At 47.5% G+C, this 17,565-nt stretch overlaps 1 protein-coding gene across 3 annotated transcripts in view; it reads left to right on the top strand.

Moving 5' to 3' along the window:
- Positions 1 to 17,565, top strand: part of LOC126536194 (uncharacterized) — a 288,621-nt gene that overhangs the window by 84,458 nt on the left and 186,598 nt on the right. For all 3 annotated transcript variants that reach the window (XM_055072985.2, XM_050183085.3, XM_072287425.1), the window contains exon 2: positions 16,697 to 16,847. In XM_055072985.2, the coding sequence (XP_054928960.2) occupies positions 16,697 to 16,847 (151 nt within the window). The remainder of the gene's footprint in view (positions 1 to 16,696; positions 16,848 to 17,565) is intronic.

The raw sequence follows: 17,565 nt of genomic DNA, 5'->3' as shown, positions 1-17,565 counted from the left end.
GCAGCAGAGTCAATTGCTTCTGAGAGATTAAGATCCATGCTTGGAGTGTTGCGCTCTGTAACACCAGAGTATCCGAAGGCCCTGTCTTTGATAACTGAAATTGCATCTCTTCGGGAGCAGCGACGGCGGTCGATTATTTCAACAATTTGTATCTCTTGAGCGCGAGCTGAGCAGTTCGAATAGTCTGCCGGGTGTTTTCCCCCACAGAGACAGCGCTTTTGAGATTGAATAGAGCATTCACTTGAAGAATGACCATCCCCACAGGTGCGGCAACGCAAGCTAGACTTACATCCTCCTGCGCTGTGTCCGAATCTCCAACAATTCTTACACTCGATTGGACGTGACGCAAGCGGCTCTACGCGGAACACAAGAGGCCACACCTTTATTTCAGATGGACATGATGTGCCCACAAACGTGGCAATTACAGATTCTGTCGGAACCCTCTCGGTATTTGCCAGTCGATTGCAACGGTAGATAGCGATGATGCCTGCGCGGATAGCTTGTCCAGGGTTTCAGTAGGACTTAATCGGGAGTCTACTCCCCGTACAAGACCCTTGGTGCACGCAAGGTGAGACGGAATGAAAACACTCACCGGGGTCGAAGCGAATGAAGTGCATTTCAAGAGGTCTTCAACACAGGTCTGGTCGGGTGAAGGACACACTATACCTCCCCGTCCGAACGCTCGCACATCAGTGATGGTCTGGAAGTGGTTGGACGTGGCCTTAAGTGCCTACTGGACAGCCTGTGGATTCGTGATCCTGATGGACCCTCCAATGGTAGGCACAAGCGTCACACGAATGGTGCTGACGCCACTGCGAAAAAATAAATCTATGGGCAATTCATTAGGTGGCAGGGATGCTGACCAGGCGGATCGCGTCTGGCCAGGAGAACTGGTCGACATCAGCTCAAGACGGCTGACGCAAGGAATGCCAGTCAACCAGGAACTAAAATAACGTTATTGAGACACCTGAAACCACCCGATACTCAGCCAAAGCACCACTGCAGGTCAACAAAACGGTCGCTCTGTCGAAGCCAGAAGGAACCTGGGAAGCAGCAACGCAGCCCCGCGGCCTTCTTCCACACAGCGCGCGAAGTCCAGAGCGTCGTTTTCTTCCGACCAAGCTAAAAATATCTTCGTCAGCGCGTCACAGTACTGATATTAGTTGTCTCACTTAAATTCAGGTTAAACAAAACTGGTCCTAATATGCTAAACCCAGCGAATATAGGCAAAGTTTTTGAACAGTGGTCGCCTACAACAACCGTCTGTTGCCGGTACCGCAAATAACTCCCAATGAAGTTCAGGAACGTTCCCCTTAAGCCATAAATCTCTAGATTTGTTAGTAGAGTATTGTGATTATTAGTGTCAAAGCCTTTGAAAAAATGAAGAGGCCAAGAGTAACTAAATTATCTTCAAAGCGTCGCAAAATCATCTCTTTTTGCATCACTAAAGCTGTTTTCGTTGAACGACCTTTTCTAAACGAAGACTGGTAATCTTTAGTTACATTGTGTTTTGCTTGTCGCCTCAACCTCCCCCCCCCCCTCTCTTGTATAGGAAGTGCGTGCGAAGAGTGGCAAGGATCGACATTGGCCTGTAATTTGAGAGCTCGTTTCTGTCGCCAGATTGAAAAAGTACTGTTACTTGCGCGATTTGCATGCACCGAGAAAAACTATACCATTCGAGAACGAAACATTGTACTCGTGCTCTAAGACAGGACAGATTTGGTCTAGCGCGTGCTTTGCTGGGCGAATCTGCAAATCATGTATATGGCAATTTTTGCTATTTTGAAGGCTAAGAAACGTGGTGTAGATTTCATAAGTGTTAGTGGTGCTTAGGAATGTACTTTCGAGGCCTTTTGGTGTTATGTGTTCTATGCAACGAAGACCATACGAACTGTTCACTAGCGACGCAAAATAACTGTTAAAAGCGTCAGCCAATGCTGTGCATGATGTCGGTTCATTATTTCTGTATCTTTTACACTCTCTGGCTTATTATTTACACGAGGTAAAATGTTCAGATCCTTGCAGGTGATATCGGTTAGATTTACTGTTTTGACATCCAATAATTTTTCAAAATATTGCTCCTTTGACACCCTTAGAGCATCATATCTTTATTCCGGATTTTTAATATCTCAGCTAGGTCTGTTGCATCTTTGTGCGTAAGAAGTGTTTGAAAATAGCCTTTTCTTTGTTTTATCAATTTCAAGCTACTATCAGTAATCCAAGGTTTCCTTTTTGACCTTCTTTTTACGGCGTGTAAATGACTTTGTGTAAGCGCTCTTAAAATTGATTAAAAAAAACTTGTACGCTTTGTTGCAGTATTTTTCGTTATACCCATCTTGCCAGTTTACGCTCAATGTGTTACTGTGAAATTTCTCAAGTGTAAATGAGAAAATATCCTGAAATATGAACTTTTGATCTTTAGAAAGATGCGAGGACAACACACGTATATGAATTAACAAGTGGAAGTATAGGTAAGTGGTCGCTGACTTGAGCAGTGATGACGCCTGATTAAATGGCTTCTGTGTCAAAATTTGTAGTGAAAACATCGAGTGAACTTTCGCGGTTAGCTTAAATGCAAGTCGGAGTAGTAATTGTATTCGTGCTAGCATTTGATTTAAGTAGCCGCAATGTGTCTCTGCGAAGGGGGCTATCGGGCAACATGCTAATATTTATATCGCCATCCAAAACTAAACGGTAGTCGTTATGGTTACCCACAATAGCAGGTTGTCAATGTATTTAAGAAAAAATAACCCACATTCCTTTCCGGTAGGCGATATACCACAGAAAAGGATGCTACAATCATGAAGAGCAGTCAGAATTTCAAAATCAGCAGTAACTTGGGCAAAATCTCAACAATTCGCAATGAAAGTTAGTCCTAGTCAGCAACAGAGCACCACCACTATTTTTGTTGCACCGATTCAAATAATGAGAGAGAGAGTCTGATATAGGCAGTACGTCTTCGTTACGATACCATGTTTTGCATAGCACGACGATGTCAAATGAAAAACCAAAGAAGACAGCAGTGGGTTGAGACCATCGTCCTTACTGCGCGCAGATTGCGCGTTTAAATGTAAAAATGGCGTGAATTTATTTCTTTTAGCAAGCATTTTAACAACGTCACTTATATTTGAGGAAGAGCTAAACAGCGGTTCAATTCCACATGACTGGCAGGTGGGCTGGTGATCCCATTGTTCAAGTAAGGAAGCCGATCATTGTCGAGTAACTACCACTAGACTTCCACAAAAGCGTCTGCTATGAAATATATTTTATACTCGCACATGGCCTACTTTCTGGTATCCTTCAAATTTTTTTTCCACCCAAGTCATCATAATTTCTGCGAAAATTATTCCTGGAATACTGAACTGGCTATTACTTTGCACGACTTACATTTGGACCTAGTTCACAGCATCCCGACTTAGACAATACTTTTAGATTTCGAAAATGCACTCTATAAGGTCCTCCATATATAAGGTCCTCCACACTCTATAAGTCCACCCTTTTCGTAAGCCTCCAGGTTTCTGCCCCATATGTGAGTACTGGTAACACACAGCTGTTGTACACTTTCCTTTTGAGGGATAGTGGCAACCTACTGTTCATGATTTGAGAATGCCTGCCAAACGCACCCCAACCCATTCTTATTCTTCTGGTTATTTCAGTCTCATGATCCGGATCCGTGGTCACTACCTGCCCTAAGTAGATGTATTCCCTTACCACTTCCAGTGTTACGCTACCTATCGTAAACTGCTGTTCTCTTCCGAGACTGTTAAACAGTACTTTAGTTTTCTGCAGATTAATTTTCAGACCCACCCTTCTGCTTTGCCTCTCCAGGTCAGTGAGCATGCATTGCAATTGGTCTCCTGAGTTACTAAGCAAGGCAATATCATCAGCGAATCGCAAGTTGCTAAGGTATTCTCCATCAACTTTTATCCCCAATTCTTCCCACTCCAGGCCTCTGAATACCTCCTGTAAACATGCTGTGAATAGCATTGGAGATATCGTATCTCCCTGTCTGACGCCTTTCTTTATAGGGATTTTGTTGCTTTCTTTGTGGAGGACTACGGTGGCTGTGGAGCCGCTATAGATATCTTCCAGTATTTTTACATATGGCTCATCTACACCCTGATTTCGTAATGCCTCCATGACTGCTGAGGTTTCGACTGAATCAAACGCTTTCTCGTAATCAATGAAAGCTATATATAAGGGTTGGTTATATTCTGCACATTTCTCTATCACTTGATTGATAGTGTGAATATGGTCTATTGTTGAGTAGCCTTTACGGAATCCTGCCTGGTCCTTTGGTTGACAGAAGTCTAAGGTGTTCCTGATTCTATTTGCGATTACCTTAGTAAATACTTTGTAGGCAACGGACAGTAAGCTGATCGGTCTATAATTTTTCAAGTCTTTGGCGTCCCCTTTCTTATGGATTAGGATTATGTTAGCGTTCTTCCAAGATTCCGGTACGCTCGAGGTTATGAGGCATTGCGTATACAGGGTGGCCAGTTTCTCTAGAACAATCTGACCACCATCCTTCAACAAATCTGCTGTTACCTGATCCTCCCCAGCTGCCTTCCCCCTTTGCATAGCTCCTAAGGCTTTCTTTACTTCTTCTGGCGTTACCTGTGGGATTTCGAATTCCTCTAGGCTATTCTCTCTTCCACTATCGTCGTGGGTGCCACTGGTACTGTATAAATCTCTATAGAACTCCTCAGTCACTTGAACTATCTCGTCCATATTAGTAACGATATTGCCGGCTTTGTCTCTTAACGCACACATCTGATTCTTGCCTATTCCTAGTTTCTTCTTCACTGTTTTTAGGCTCCCTCCGTTCCTGAGAGCCTGTTCAATTCTATCTATATTATAGTTCCTGATGTCCGCTGTCTTACGCTTGTTGATTAACTTAGAAAGTTCTGCCAGTTCTATTCTAGCTGTAGGATTAGAGGCTTTCATACATTGGCGTTTCTTGATCAGATCTTTCGTCTCCTGCGATAGCTTACTGGTTTCCTGTCTAACGGCGTTACCACCGACTTCTATTGCGCACTCCTTAATGATGCCCATGAGATTGTCGTTCATTGCTTCAACACTAAGGTCCTCTTCCTGAGTTAAAGCCGAATACCTGTTCTGTAGTTTGATCCGGAATTCCTCTAGTTTCCCTCTTACCGCTAACTCATTGATTGGCTTCTTGTGTACCAGTTTCTTTCGTTCCCTCCTGAAGTCTAGGCTAATTCGAGTTCTTACCATCCTGTGGTCACTGCAGCGTACCTTGCCGAGCACGTCTACATCTTGAATGATGCCAGGGTTCGCGCAGAGTATGAAGTCGATTTCATTTCTAGTCTCACCATTCGGGCTCCTCCACGTCCACTTTCGGCTAACCCGCTTGCGGAAAAAGGTATTCATTATCCGCATATTATTCTGTTCTGCAAACTACTAATAATTCTCCTCTGCTATTCCTAGAGCCTATGCCATATTCCCCCACTGACTTGTCTCCAGCCTGCTTCTTGCCTATCCTGGCATTGAAGTCGCCCATCAGTATAGTGTATTTTGTTTTGACTTTACCCATCGCCGATTCTACGTCTTCATAAAAGCTTTCGACTTCCTGGTCATCATGACTAGATGTAGGAGCGTAGACCTGTACAACCTTCATTTTGTATCTCTTATTAAGTTTCACAACAAGACATGCCACCCTCTCGTTAATGCTATAGAATTCCTGTATGTTACCAGCTATTTCCTTATTAATCAGGAATCCGACTCCTAGTTCTCGTCTCTCCGCTAAGCCCCGGTAACACAGTACATGCCCGCTTTTTAGCACTGTATATGCTTCTTTTGTCCTCCTAACCTCACTGATCCCTATTATATCCCATTTACTACCCTCTAATTCCTCCAATAACACTGCTAGACTCGCCTCACTAATAGCGTTCTAACGTTAAACGTTGCCAGGTTCAGATTCCAATGGTGGCCTGTCCGGAGCCAGGTATTCTTAGCACCCTCTGCAGCGTCACAGATCTGACCGCCGCCGTGGTCAGTTGCTTCGCGGCTGCTGGGGACTGAGGGCCGGGGTTCGATTGTTGTATTCATATAGGAGGTTGTGGCCAAGTACTGCACCAGGGTGGCCAATCCTGCTCTGGTGAGAGAGTGCGTTACCGGTTCTGGTCACCGGGATCAGGCCGCACTCCAGGCCTGTTTGTGCAATTTTCTCAACACACGGTTTTTTTTTGTATTTTCCGTTGGAGAATAGCGCGGCACCGGGATTTGAATCACGGTCCTCTTGCACTGGAGACGGATACTCTATCGTCCCCGTAGGAGTTAAATTAAAAATTAATTTATGGGGTTTTACGTGACAAAACCACTTTCTGATTATGCACGCCGTAGTGGAGGACTCCGAAAATTTCGACCACCTGGGGTTCTTTAACGTGCACCTAATTCTAAGTACACGGGTGTTTTCGCATTTCGCCCCCATCGAAATGCGGCCGCCGTGGTCGGGGTCCGATCCCGCGACCTCGTGCTCAGCAGTCTAACACCATAACCACTGAGCAACCACGGCGGGTCCCGCAGGAGTTGTACGCCTCATTTAACCTACAGTGGTGCCCTACTTGGTCAGTCAAGGTGGACCAATCTGAGCTCGATTATACCGCATGGATGGCACTCGGCTAGAGAACCTGGTATTTATGACCTGCACATGTGAGTGTGAGGCCATACATATTTGAAGATATATATCTTTCTTATTTTTTTTTTTAGGAGGGTTCCCGTACAGTGATAAAATAAAGGAAAAGACATTAAAAGAAAGAAAAAAAAAAGAAAGAAAAAGGGGCGGAAAAAAAAAAGGAACATAACATGTGATTTGAACTCGTGACCCTTCGATGTTGCCCGGGAAGATAGCCCAGTCGGTTGGTTCGTCAGGCCCCAGGCTACTTTCAAGCGCCACAGCTCCTGCTCCGAGCCTCACACTTACGTGGAAGGAGACTCATGTTTCTAGGAAAAATGGCCGTTCGAGGAGAAGAGCGAACTCGAGCGGCTTTAGAGGCTAGGAAAACTGCCTTAAAATATTTAGACTTGAGGGAAAGCTTCGTTAACAAACTATAACACGGCAATCAGCACTCGAATACGACGAGAGAAATTACTGAGACGTGGAAAATTCCCTTGAAAAAAATCTGGTTTGCTAGACAAATGCTTCTATGTATTGAACCTCTTAAAAGATGAGGGGTGAAATATGCGCTCACCGAGGGGGCATCGTCAGCACGAGACATCCACAAGGCACCTTACAGAGATGTGGAGAGCTTCGCGGCCGGAACGAAGCCTCCCTTCTCCGCAGGCCAAGAGGGGGAAATGCGCTTTCCGATCGCTCAAGGTTGCGCGGACAAAGCACAACTCTAGCGTCTAGGAAAAGCTTAACCAGGTGCGATGGCGGCACGCATAGCGTGGGAAGCTAGCCGCCAGAATAACTATACCAAGGACTGCTGCTGATGAGGGCGAAATACCTTCGTGTAATTATAATAACCCTAATAGGACTACTTTCGAAAAAAAAAGGAAACGGCCCAGAGGGCTATACTACGAGAGCTATGACTGATAGTTTTCTATATATATATATATATATATATATATATTCATCTCATCTATGGGATCGCATGCGCGCGCTGTTTCTTTGTCTCTGCGTGTAGTACAGTTAAGAGAGCCAGTTTAAGGGCGGAGAAGAAGAAAGAAAAGAAAAGCAAAAACTGCAGCGCCGTGGTTTTAAAGCGCACCCGTGGTAGAGAAACGGAACTATTCATACTCTAGATTATATACTACGTGACCTTTCCCTCGCTTCTCCCTCTATTAGGCAACTTGTTCATATTTAAAACAGCTCCAAAAACATGCACAAGGGAGGACACAGGACGAGGGCTGTCCTGTGTCCGGACAGCGCTGTTTGGTGCTGTTTTAAATATGAATGATCCGTACCAACTAGCTCGCACCCAAACTCTTCTTGCTTTGCACGCTTTTGTGCGGCCAGAGCTGGAGTATGCCAATGCTATTTTTGACCACCATCACAATAACCTTACTAACGGCCTGGAGTTGGTTCACAACCGGGCGACATGATTTATTCTGTCTGATTAGTCATGCAATTCAGGCATGCCGGCACTAAAAACTCAAAGAAGCTTACCCGCCTTTGCCTCACGCCGTAGATTAAAATTTTAGAGCGCATCTCTTAAAGCCCAATCAGTGGCATACGTCGGTGCACTTCGGTGCGTGCCAATGCGTCAAAAGCGTCGGTCGCCAAAAGGGTGACGCTTCGCGAGGCGCGGCAATTTTGTCGGCTACCTGTGCTAGACTATATCGGCGACGCGTCACCAGCTTCCACTAATCAAACCATCGTGAATCAAACGCTACGACACGCCGCTGGCGTCCACCAAATTAGAGGCCGCGACGCGTATGCTGGTATGGCTATGATGGACGCCGATCCGAGTTCTTTCGACACACAACGCACGAGGCAGTGTTCCTAAAAGACAGTGTTGTGATACTGGGCCGACAACGACACGACCGACGACTGTGGGTGGCGGCAATGCGACGAGAATTTGTGCCCAATTCGAACGACGTCGACAGATCCAACCTGCGGACTGCCATTATACCGGTCTCAATGCAACCGTCCGCTAAACATCGCACCAATTCATAATTGTGGCAAAGCCTGTGCTTGTACTTTGTTGGGCTCGTAACGAATGCAAGCAAGTTTTTGAAGTCCGAAGTCTGGATAAACAGCACTCGCCCAGCGCCGATGTTGTTTAGAATACGTGTAGACCTTGCGCGTCCATCGAGTTCGTAACTGGTGAATGATCGAGCCCGGCTGAGAAACTCTGTCGATGGAAATGCATTTCACGTTTCACTTGGCGCTGCAGCGATTTGAAATATTGCACTCCTGACTTCGTGTGGTGTATGGTGGGGTAAATGAACAGTGTTGAATTTCAGGTGCTAAACCGCGGCGTGTTTCGTGTCTGAATTATGTGGTGTCAGATGACTCATGTTTCAGGGACGAGCTCTGCGCTATTTCCAGAGGCAAAGATAACTTTTGAAAGCCAAACACACCTGGTGCACTGAACAAAACATGACACAGCGTGGTCATGTTTGAGTCTGTGTGTCCTTGTGCTTGAGCACTGCGAATAGAAACGATCTGTTTGCAATATGTGGACCATGTGCAATGTATATGAGGACCTTCACCGTGCAAGACCTATGCATGCTGCCCCGTGTACCAGGATTGCTTCGATGCCTTCTTGAGAAGCAGCACGTACTTAGTCAATAAAACTGTAATTGGATTTAGATCTCTTTTTTGTTTACGTAAAGATCAGGGGGTGTCAGTCATTGCGGGGAAGGGAAAAAGGCGTCATCAGTGCTTTGTGCAGTCGGTATACTTAAACTGCATAAATAGCTTCAGCTTCCACAAAAATGTTTCTCGCTGTGAAACTAAATTGTAGTGAGGAAAAAGGTTGAATCAAAACCAAGGTCATAATGCATCTTCGCAGAATGTGTTTAATCAACAAGTTAACACTTCCACTGCAACATTATGCCGATACACAGCGTATGCGCTTGAAATAAATACGCTCTGTAGAGGAGAACTACTGGGCCCGCAGTAACAAACTTTGTATTAGCACTGGAAAAAGTGCTGCCATGCGTATCAGCCACAATAAAACTGCTGCGTGCACAACCAAAAGCGATAGCCAGGTGGCAACAGAGACTGCGCGGGAGTCTTTGTTTCGTGGGTCACTTTGTAGGCCTGTTACGTGAGGTAGGAACTGGCGAACATCTGTGTTAATGCTTTGCCAGAGGTAGCGCTGCGCAACCAGGTGCTGAATGGCTCGGATGCTGGAATTCAGATGTCGTGAAGGGATTGCGAATTCCGCACAGCGGAAGGCAGCCGGAATGATGGGGCCAGCTGCAACGCGGCCATGTCACACCAGAGTGAGGCGAGCACGAGGAACGAGTTATAGACGGAGGGAACGGGGATGGACACACAGGGCTTGCAGCTCAGGGTCTTCCATCTGCGCCCGAACGAAACGTTCGCAGTCCATAGTTGATGTAGAAGTGCCGAAGGAAGTGGTGCGGGAGAGTGCATCAGCTGCCTCGTTTCCGGTGCCGTTGATGTTCGGCATCTCCTAGTGAACTACCATATATAAGCCAGTTGACAAAGTTCAGGGCGGCGTACTTGGAAGAGTTTGTACTGTAGACATACACCAGACGCTTACGATTCCTTACAGCATAGAATGGCTGGCTATCCGAGAAGTGCCGGAAGTTCTGCGTTGCAGAGTAAATAGCGAGCAGCTTGCGGCCAAAACCACTGTTGGGAGTTTCGGCAGGATGTAGCTTCCAAGAGAAGAAGCCTAGTGGACGCCACTCGGAGTCGATTTGCTGCTGGAAAACAGCGCTGATGGCTCCACTGAAAGTCCCCGCCATGATGCCAGTAGGCACGTTAGTTTTCGGGTGGATGAGAAGCACCGAATCGGCGACGGATTATTTAGCAGCCCTGAAAGCAACTTGAGCTTTGAAAGACCAGCAAATTGCGCCCTCAGTTGTGTGAAGATGGTCAATTAATGGGTGCAGAAGCTCAGCGCAGCGCGGAATACAGCGCGGGGAGAAATTCACTAGGCTCAGGAACTCACGCAGCTGGCGTAGGGTGGTGGATGCGACGATGTCGTGCACAGCCTGGACGCGGGAGGGCAATAGACGAAGTCCCAGCGCCGAGATGTGGTGTCCGAGGAACTCGAGCTCGAAAGACCCGAAGACACTTTTCTGGCGGTTGACAACCAAGGCAAATTGTTGAATGTGTTGGAAGAGTTCCCGAAAGTGACGCTGATGATCTTGTGGATTGGGACTCGCAACGAGGATGTCGTCGATGTTGGCAAACGCAGCCGGGAGTGCGAGGGCTAACTCGCCAATGAATCTTTGGAACGTTTTTTTAAATTCAAGTGCCCTAAGTATGAGCCGCGTTGCCTAGCCCAAAGGGCATGGGCAGAAACTCCAACAGGCCGAAGGGTGTAGTTATTGCCGTCTTCGGGATATGACCAGGCTCAACGGGGATTTGGTGATAGGTCTTGACAAGGTCCACTTTAGTAATTATTTTGCATCCTTCCAAGTGGCCTGTGAAATCCTGAATGTGTGGAAGTGAATAGCTGCTGTGCACCGTGTGAACGTTGAGCGTCTGGTAGTCGCCGCATGGACGCCATTCACTCGGTTTTTCCTTGGGCACCAGATGGAGTGGGGATGCCCCACTGCTGGACGAAGGGCGAATAATGCTCAGCTAGATAATGTTCTCGAATTCCCCTTTAGCATTGGCCAGACGCTCACCGAAGAGGTGCAGTCGACGATCATGAGCGTTGACGGGTGGACCACGCGCGACAATGTGGCGGGTCACGCTATGCTTGGGTGACTAATTTTGACTTGCAAGGCCTCCTCACCTCAGGAAAGTCTTCCAGGATTCGAGCGTACCGGCGTCGTGGAGTTAGCGTGCCGATGTCAGTGGTAGTTACGGCTAACAGAACTCTGGGAATGGAGAGTCGTGGCTTGCTGTCCATTAGGCGACGGCGGCCCTTGCTGACGTCGGGGTCGAAAAGGTTCAGGAAGTCATAGCCGGCGATATGCTGATTGATGTCGGGTGCGATGAAAACCCACCGGAGCGTTCGCCGCAGGCGAAGCTCGGAGCGAGGGACCGTAGACAATACGTGGCGATGGAGGTAGAGTTCGCTGCGCAGGCGTAGCGCCAGGAGACTGAGAGGCGCGGTTACGCTTGGAGTACGGCAGTATGGTGACCTCGGCACCAATTTCTACAAGGGAGCGCAGGCCGGAAATGCAATCCATGACGATGATAAGGCGGCCGGGTTGGAAGGCGAGGTCACGTGCCACTGTCAGTGATCTCGCCGTGCATTTCCCTACCACTGACACGGAAACTTGCACTGGCGGGCGCTGTGCTCGAAACACCGATGAAAATAAGCGAGCTTCTAGGAGTGCACGAGCGGAGATTACTCGGGTGGTGGCTGGGGCGTGAGGAGGAGCCACGCTGGTCATGAGAGGGTGCCCGAAGGGCACCGATGGAAACGGCGAGCTGGTCGATCCGAAACTCTAAGTCGGACATGGCTGAGGCCTAAGGTGTTGAAGAGAGGGCGGCGAAGGAAGTCGCGTCGGGTACCCGATCAGTGAGCCGGGCGAGGTGGTCGAGGGTCAAGTCCAGGGGCCAAAAGAAGGGGCCAAAAGAAGGTGGGTGGACTGCGGCAAACGCTGCAGGAACAGCACACTCAACAACGCACCGTTCGCGCCGAGGTTGCTTGTGCCCAGGAGCTGCCGCGGGCTTTTGAGCAGCTGTGAGGGGCTGCGATCTCCAAGCTGCTCGAAGGTGAACTGCGGCTGCAGGTGCGCACTCTCGGACGTCGTGGTGCGACCCAGAATACTATGTAACGACGGGGCATCGGCCAATGGTGTAGCCACGACGTCCGACACTTGATGAGCCACGTCAGGAGACAGGTTGCAAAGTATGTGGCGAAACAAGTGACTGAGGTGATGTGGTGGAGATAGAAGATGGCTGCAACCTGGGCGAACCACACCTGCGGGTTCTCGTGCCGGAACGCGGGTACGCGGAGCTGCATGGCTGCGACCTTTTGTTGGCGTGAGGTAGCTTCAGGTGAAAGGTTGCCTGATGGCGTCCTTGGGTCGTTCATGACGTAGTGTGGAGTTCTCAATGTTGCGAACCGAGGGGTCGATGCGGAGCACGAGAACAAGAGGACCAGCTCTCTTAGAAGGCGCGTGCCGTGATTGCGCCGGGAACACGCGTCGCCAAACTTGCTCATGTTTTGCAGGGCCGAGCTAGAGCGCCCAGCTCCGTGAATCGGTGGGAGCTACAATCCAAATAAATAGTGCTGTGTTATACCGATGACACATGCAGTTTCCCCCCTTTTCTATGTTAATGTGAAACCTTAAAATATATTGTTGTAATGGTTTAGGTTGTCAGAGAAGCAAGGCAACTAATGTTTTAAAATTAAATTATGGGGTTTTACGTGCCAAAACCACTTTCTGATTATGAGGCACGCCGTAGTGGAGGACTCCGGAAATTTCGACCACCTGGGGTTCTTTAACGTGCACCTAAATCTAAGTACACGGGTGTTTTCGCATTTCGCCCCCATCGAAATGCGGCCGCCGTGGCCGGGATTCGATCCCGCGACCTCGTGCTCGCAACTAATGTTTTGTGTTGCAGCTAGGCTTACTTGCTTTGAGTTCACATATATTTAACCCTTTGAAGAAATGTTTGCAAAATGCAAATTTTTGCTGAATGGTAGATTCAATCGGTACATTGAATACATTCCCGAAACACACTAATAATAATATATTTCATTGCAGAGCAGCCACAACGGCCTATTTATTTCGAGAAACTGGGCTGGACTACACTGCTTTCTTGGGGCTTATAAAGCAATAAAAAAAATCCTGGTGTTCTTCCGACGTCCTTTGACCTGTTTTACTGTCAGAACCTCTGATTCAACGCTGCACTGATATATATATATATATATATATATATATATATATATATATCGGCTGAAAATACACGATGTTTGCATGTCATGATATTAATGCTGCCACCTATATCGTGTTTCTGCGTATTCACTGTGATTTTGTTATATGGAACCGCAGTTCTATTTTACATATGTATACTTTTTTTATCTGATCATTAAGTATCTTACTCTTAGAAATCAGCAGTTAATCGGAGCTATCAGATGCAGTACTGTGTGAATAGCCGCGGTATCCTGCGACGCATTGTGACATTACAGTATGTATGAAACGTTATTGAGCTGCAGTAGTTTTTTCGAAGAAGAAAAATCTCGAAAGCAGTGCACCGTACTGAACATGTTTTCTAGCGAACGCTTTGCGCCAGCAAATCAGTGGAACGTGAAAGGTCATTGCAGCCTTGTGTACATTCTCTGTGCACACGGTGCGCCACAAGAAATGTCGCTGCCAGCATTGCTACTGCTGTACACTTGTCCGGTGATTTGGTATAGTGTAAATGATAATGCATTTACGGACAAGGGAAAACTACACAACGGTATTTGCACCATCGTGCAGAGGCTTCTTATCAACGTTCTTCTAATTTTGTGATCAATTACAAAAGCGACAAGCAAAAGCCGCTGTTAACGCAGCGTATAAAGAGCTTTCATATTAAGCAGCTAAATCCACCACAATAAATCGCTTCGGAATGGAAAAAGTGTCACGTAGCAGTGACGGCAAAGAGCGCAGTACGAGTGCTATGAATGACGAAAGCAACTTTTATTGGGCGAACTTGTGCCCACAAAAGCAGGTTACACTCAAAGTGCAGCAATAGCGGCGAACACGTTCGGTGGTCGTCGAAATCTCATCTGCCGGTCAAGCGCATCGGCTTTTATACATGAGCCGTCGAAGGTTCGAGAGCAATTGCTGGTGCCCGCGTGTCTTCCAGAAAGTTCTACACAATTGGCCTCGCACATGCAATCAGATTACACAAGCTTCGGTGACAGCAGATAGCAGAAGGAACATCCATAATATCGCACAAACTTTCGATAAATGCGGGCGCGTCCCGCACGGAGCGATAACATTTCTTAGACGGTGAAAAGCCGTCACCCAAATTATATATACAAATACACGAGTGAATATCATATTTTTAGCAAGAAATACTAGCATTTTCAGAAACAAACAGACATTTCATTCAAATGAAACAAGGTTGGTCGGACTTAAAGAAATTTCTAAGCAAACATTATTGTGCATATATGCATTTGCTGTTACATTATATAGATCTCTAAGAAGAAATTTGCGAGTGCATTGAAGTATCTAAAGATACGAGTGGAGAGTATCGTAACCGCTACACTAATTGAGTTAGAATCTTGTATATATATCTTAAATACTCGTTGCCCGAGTATCTTGTATCGTATCATGATACAACATAGTCTATGCGGAGTATCTTTGCCCAGCCCTGCTTCCCGCCAACGCCGCTCCTGAAGTTTCGTCCTTATTGCGAAATTTAGTCTCCCTCACTGCTTGCGTCGCAATATCAAGAGTCACAAAGGACATGTGTTCCTTTCTAAATTACAGAACGTGCTCCTCCTTGAATTCCCAATTCATTGCACCACACCCGCCTACCATTCTCATATCATTGGCTTGACGCGACCATTCAAACTGACTATTGGCGACATGCTTTCGAAATACGAACTATAACTTCATTCATCCCTTTATAAAGTACGCCTACAACATTGCACCATTCTTCGGTACCGGCCGAACACATCCGAATGTACGCTGTTCTCGCAAGCTACCTGCAACACGGAGGAATGCAACAAGATCTCCTGACGATTGTGGACCTATGGCCAAGAAAGTTCCCGCGTGATAATGGCCGCCCGCTCTGTCCCTTTCTCACGGACACTGGTGAGCAGGACGGTTTTGAGCAGGACTTGTTGTACTAGTTAAAGTTTACTTGACTACGCAGTGTAGCATAAATGCACAATCACAAAGAAGACACACATACTCACGCTTTGGGTACCAGCTGGTCCGATTGGCCTTTTTTTCGGACTTGTGTACAAATGCTGAGCAAGAAGATCAGAGTGCTGCACATCATGTATTCATTCAGAATAGTATGTGCGGGTGTGTGTATGGGCAATATATATTTTCAAAGAATTACTGTTCAACAAGCCCTGCTGGACGAATGTAGAATCCTAAAATAACTAAATAAAATAAAACATGCATGCAGGACCATAATGTGCTGTTCAACAGCCATCACCTTGAAGCTGTAGAACCTGTACACGCTTACCGACTGGACGACAATGTCATCGAGCCTATCATGGCGCCCATGGGTCAACATGGTCGCCAAACCGTTCGCGTGCAGCGGCTGGAACGCTACTGCACCCTAATACGTCCGGCGCTCCTTGGGCGATGGCGGTTGTAGCGAAGAAGATGCCGCCGCATCGCCTTCCCTTCGTTAAGAGGGCGCTTCGTGAGTCAAGATCGGTTGTGCGAAAATGCTGCTGTGGCCGCCGGCTCGGTTGCCTTATAATTGTTTTGTTGGTCAATCACAGCAGTTCAGCTGATTCGACGGGATTGATTTTAGGCGATACGTATATTATAGGCATGATGCTTCTTTGTTACACTCTCACATGCTGCCACATTGCCTGCCATGAAGTAAAAGTGCGGCATGTGCAATTATCTTGATTTTGTTCACCATACCTATAAGCTGTATTCTGTTTCTACCCTGTGGATAAGACGAGTTGCGCGACTTCGATTTATCCAAAACCAATCGGACAAACAGAATCCCTAGAGCTACACAGAGAGCCAAACATTCCGTGTGATGCTTTCGACGTGGAGCAAGGGATACGCATTCGTACCTGCGCTCACTGCTGTAAGCAGCGACCTCGGAACTCCTCCCGCTTGTACAGGAAGACGTCTTCTAGGGTGCATAACATTAGAGGTGATGAGTTACGCGTAAATTATTTCGGGGATATCCAACACCCACTGAGAGTGCTCATGAGGGGCGTGTGCTTGTCCGGAACCTAGCTCGCAGAGACGCAACCTCCTAATTTATGCCCAGCACACGGAGCGCAGACAAGCGCCATTCATCACTAGAACACTAACCTAACCGTTGATATTTCAGCAGAGATAAACTACAAAACCGCGAGTATATGTCTAAACATTTCAATTTACTGGGACTAGCGGCGCGAGTCAGACATTCATGTTTGTCCAGGTGTCGTATGCCATGCGCGGACGAGGCATCATGGAGCAGCCAGTCACTCAGTCGGAGCGCTTCGCCTCAGCACCAGTCACCAATCATGACGTCCTGCTGCTTTTGCTGCGACACGCGAAAGGGATCACTGGCCACAGCCATGGCATCCATCGTGAGTATAGGCTATCTTACAACTTTCTGATTGAGTCCCAGCGAACACATATTCATTAGGGGTGATTGAATTGAATCTTTATTTGGATGTGTCGTACATGAGGGTTGTCGGGAGTAAAAGCTGCACGAAAGCAGCTTGACTGCTGCAGAAGGGCCGCAAAGCAGTGACATCTTATACTTGATAGCACGCGTTCAGGGTTAGACGCGCCAGGCGTGTTATATCAATGTAACAGAAACAGGCAATGGCTGAGCGGAGCGAGCGCGAGCACCAACAGCAACCAGCGTCTTCTTCTGCGTCTTCTACTGGCGCCTGTATTTGTGACTGCAATCACTCCCCGGCAAAAAAAGGGAGCACTCATGGCCCGACCTCCAGAGGAGGTGAAGCAGACGCTAGGCACTCCGTGGGCCGATCCCGCAGATAGTGCAATACGGGCCGTACCCGCAGCGGAGGTGAAACAGGCGTTAAGCACTTCCCACACGTGGGCCTATCGCGCAGATAGGGCAATGCCTTGCCGACCCGCGGCGGAGGTGAAGCAGGCGCTAAGCACTACCCATACGTGGGCCGATCCCGCGGATAGTGCAATGCCTGCCGGACCCGCAGCGGAGGTGAAGCAGGCGTTAAGCACTTCCCATAGGTGGGCCTATCCCGCAGATAGGGCAATGCCTTGCCGACCCGCGGTGGAGGTGAAGCAGGCGTTAAGCACTTCCCATACGTGGAC

The sequence above is a fragment of the Dermacentor andersoni genome, chromosome 3 (assembly GCF_023375885.2).
Source record: "Dermacentor andersoni chromosome 3, qqDerAnde1_hic_scaffold, whole genome shotgun sequence".
Classification (NCBI taxonomy): domain Eukaryota; kingdom Metazoa; phylum Arthropoda; class Arachnida; order Ixodida; family Ixodidae; genus Dermacentor; species Dermacentor andersoni.
This window is presented reverse-complemented; position numbering and strand designations above follow the sequence as displayed.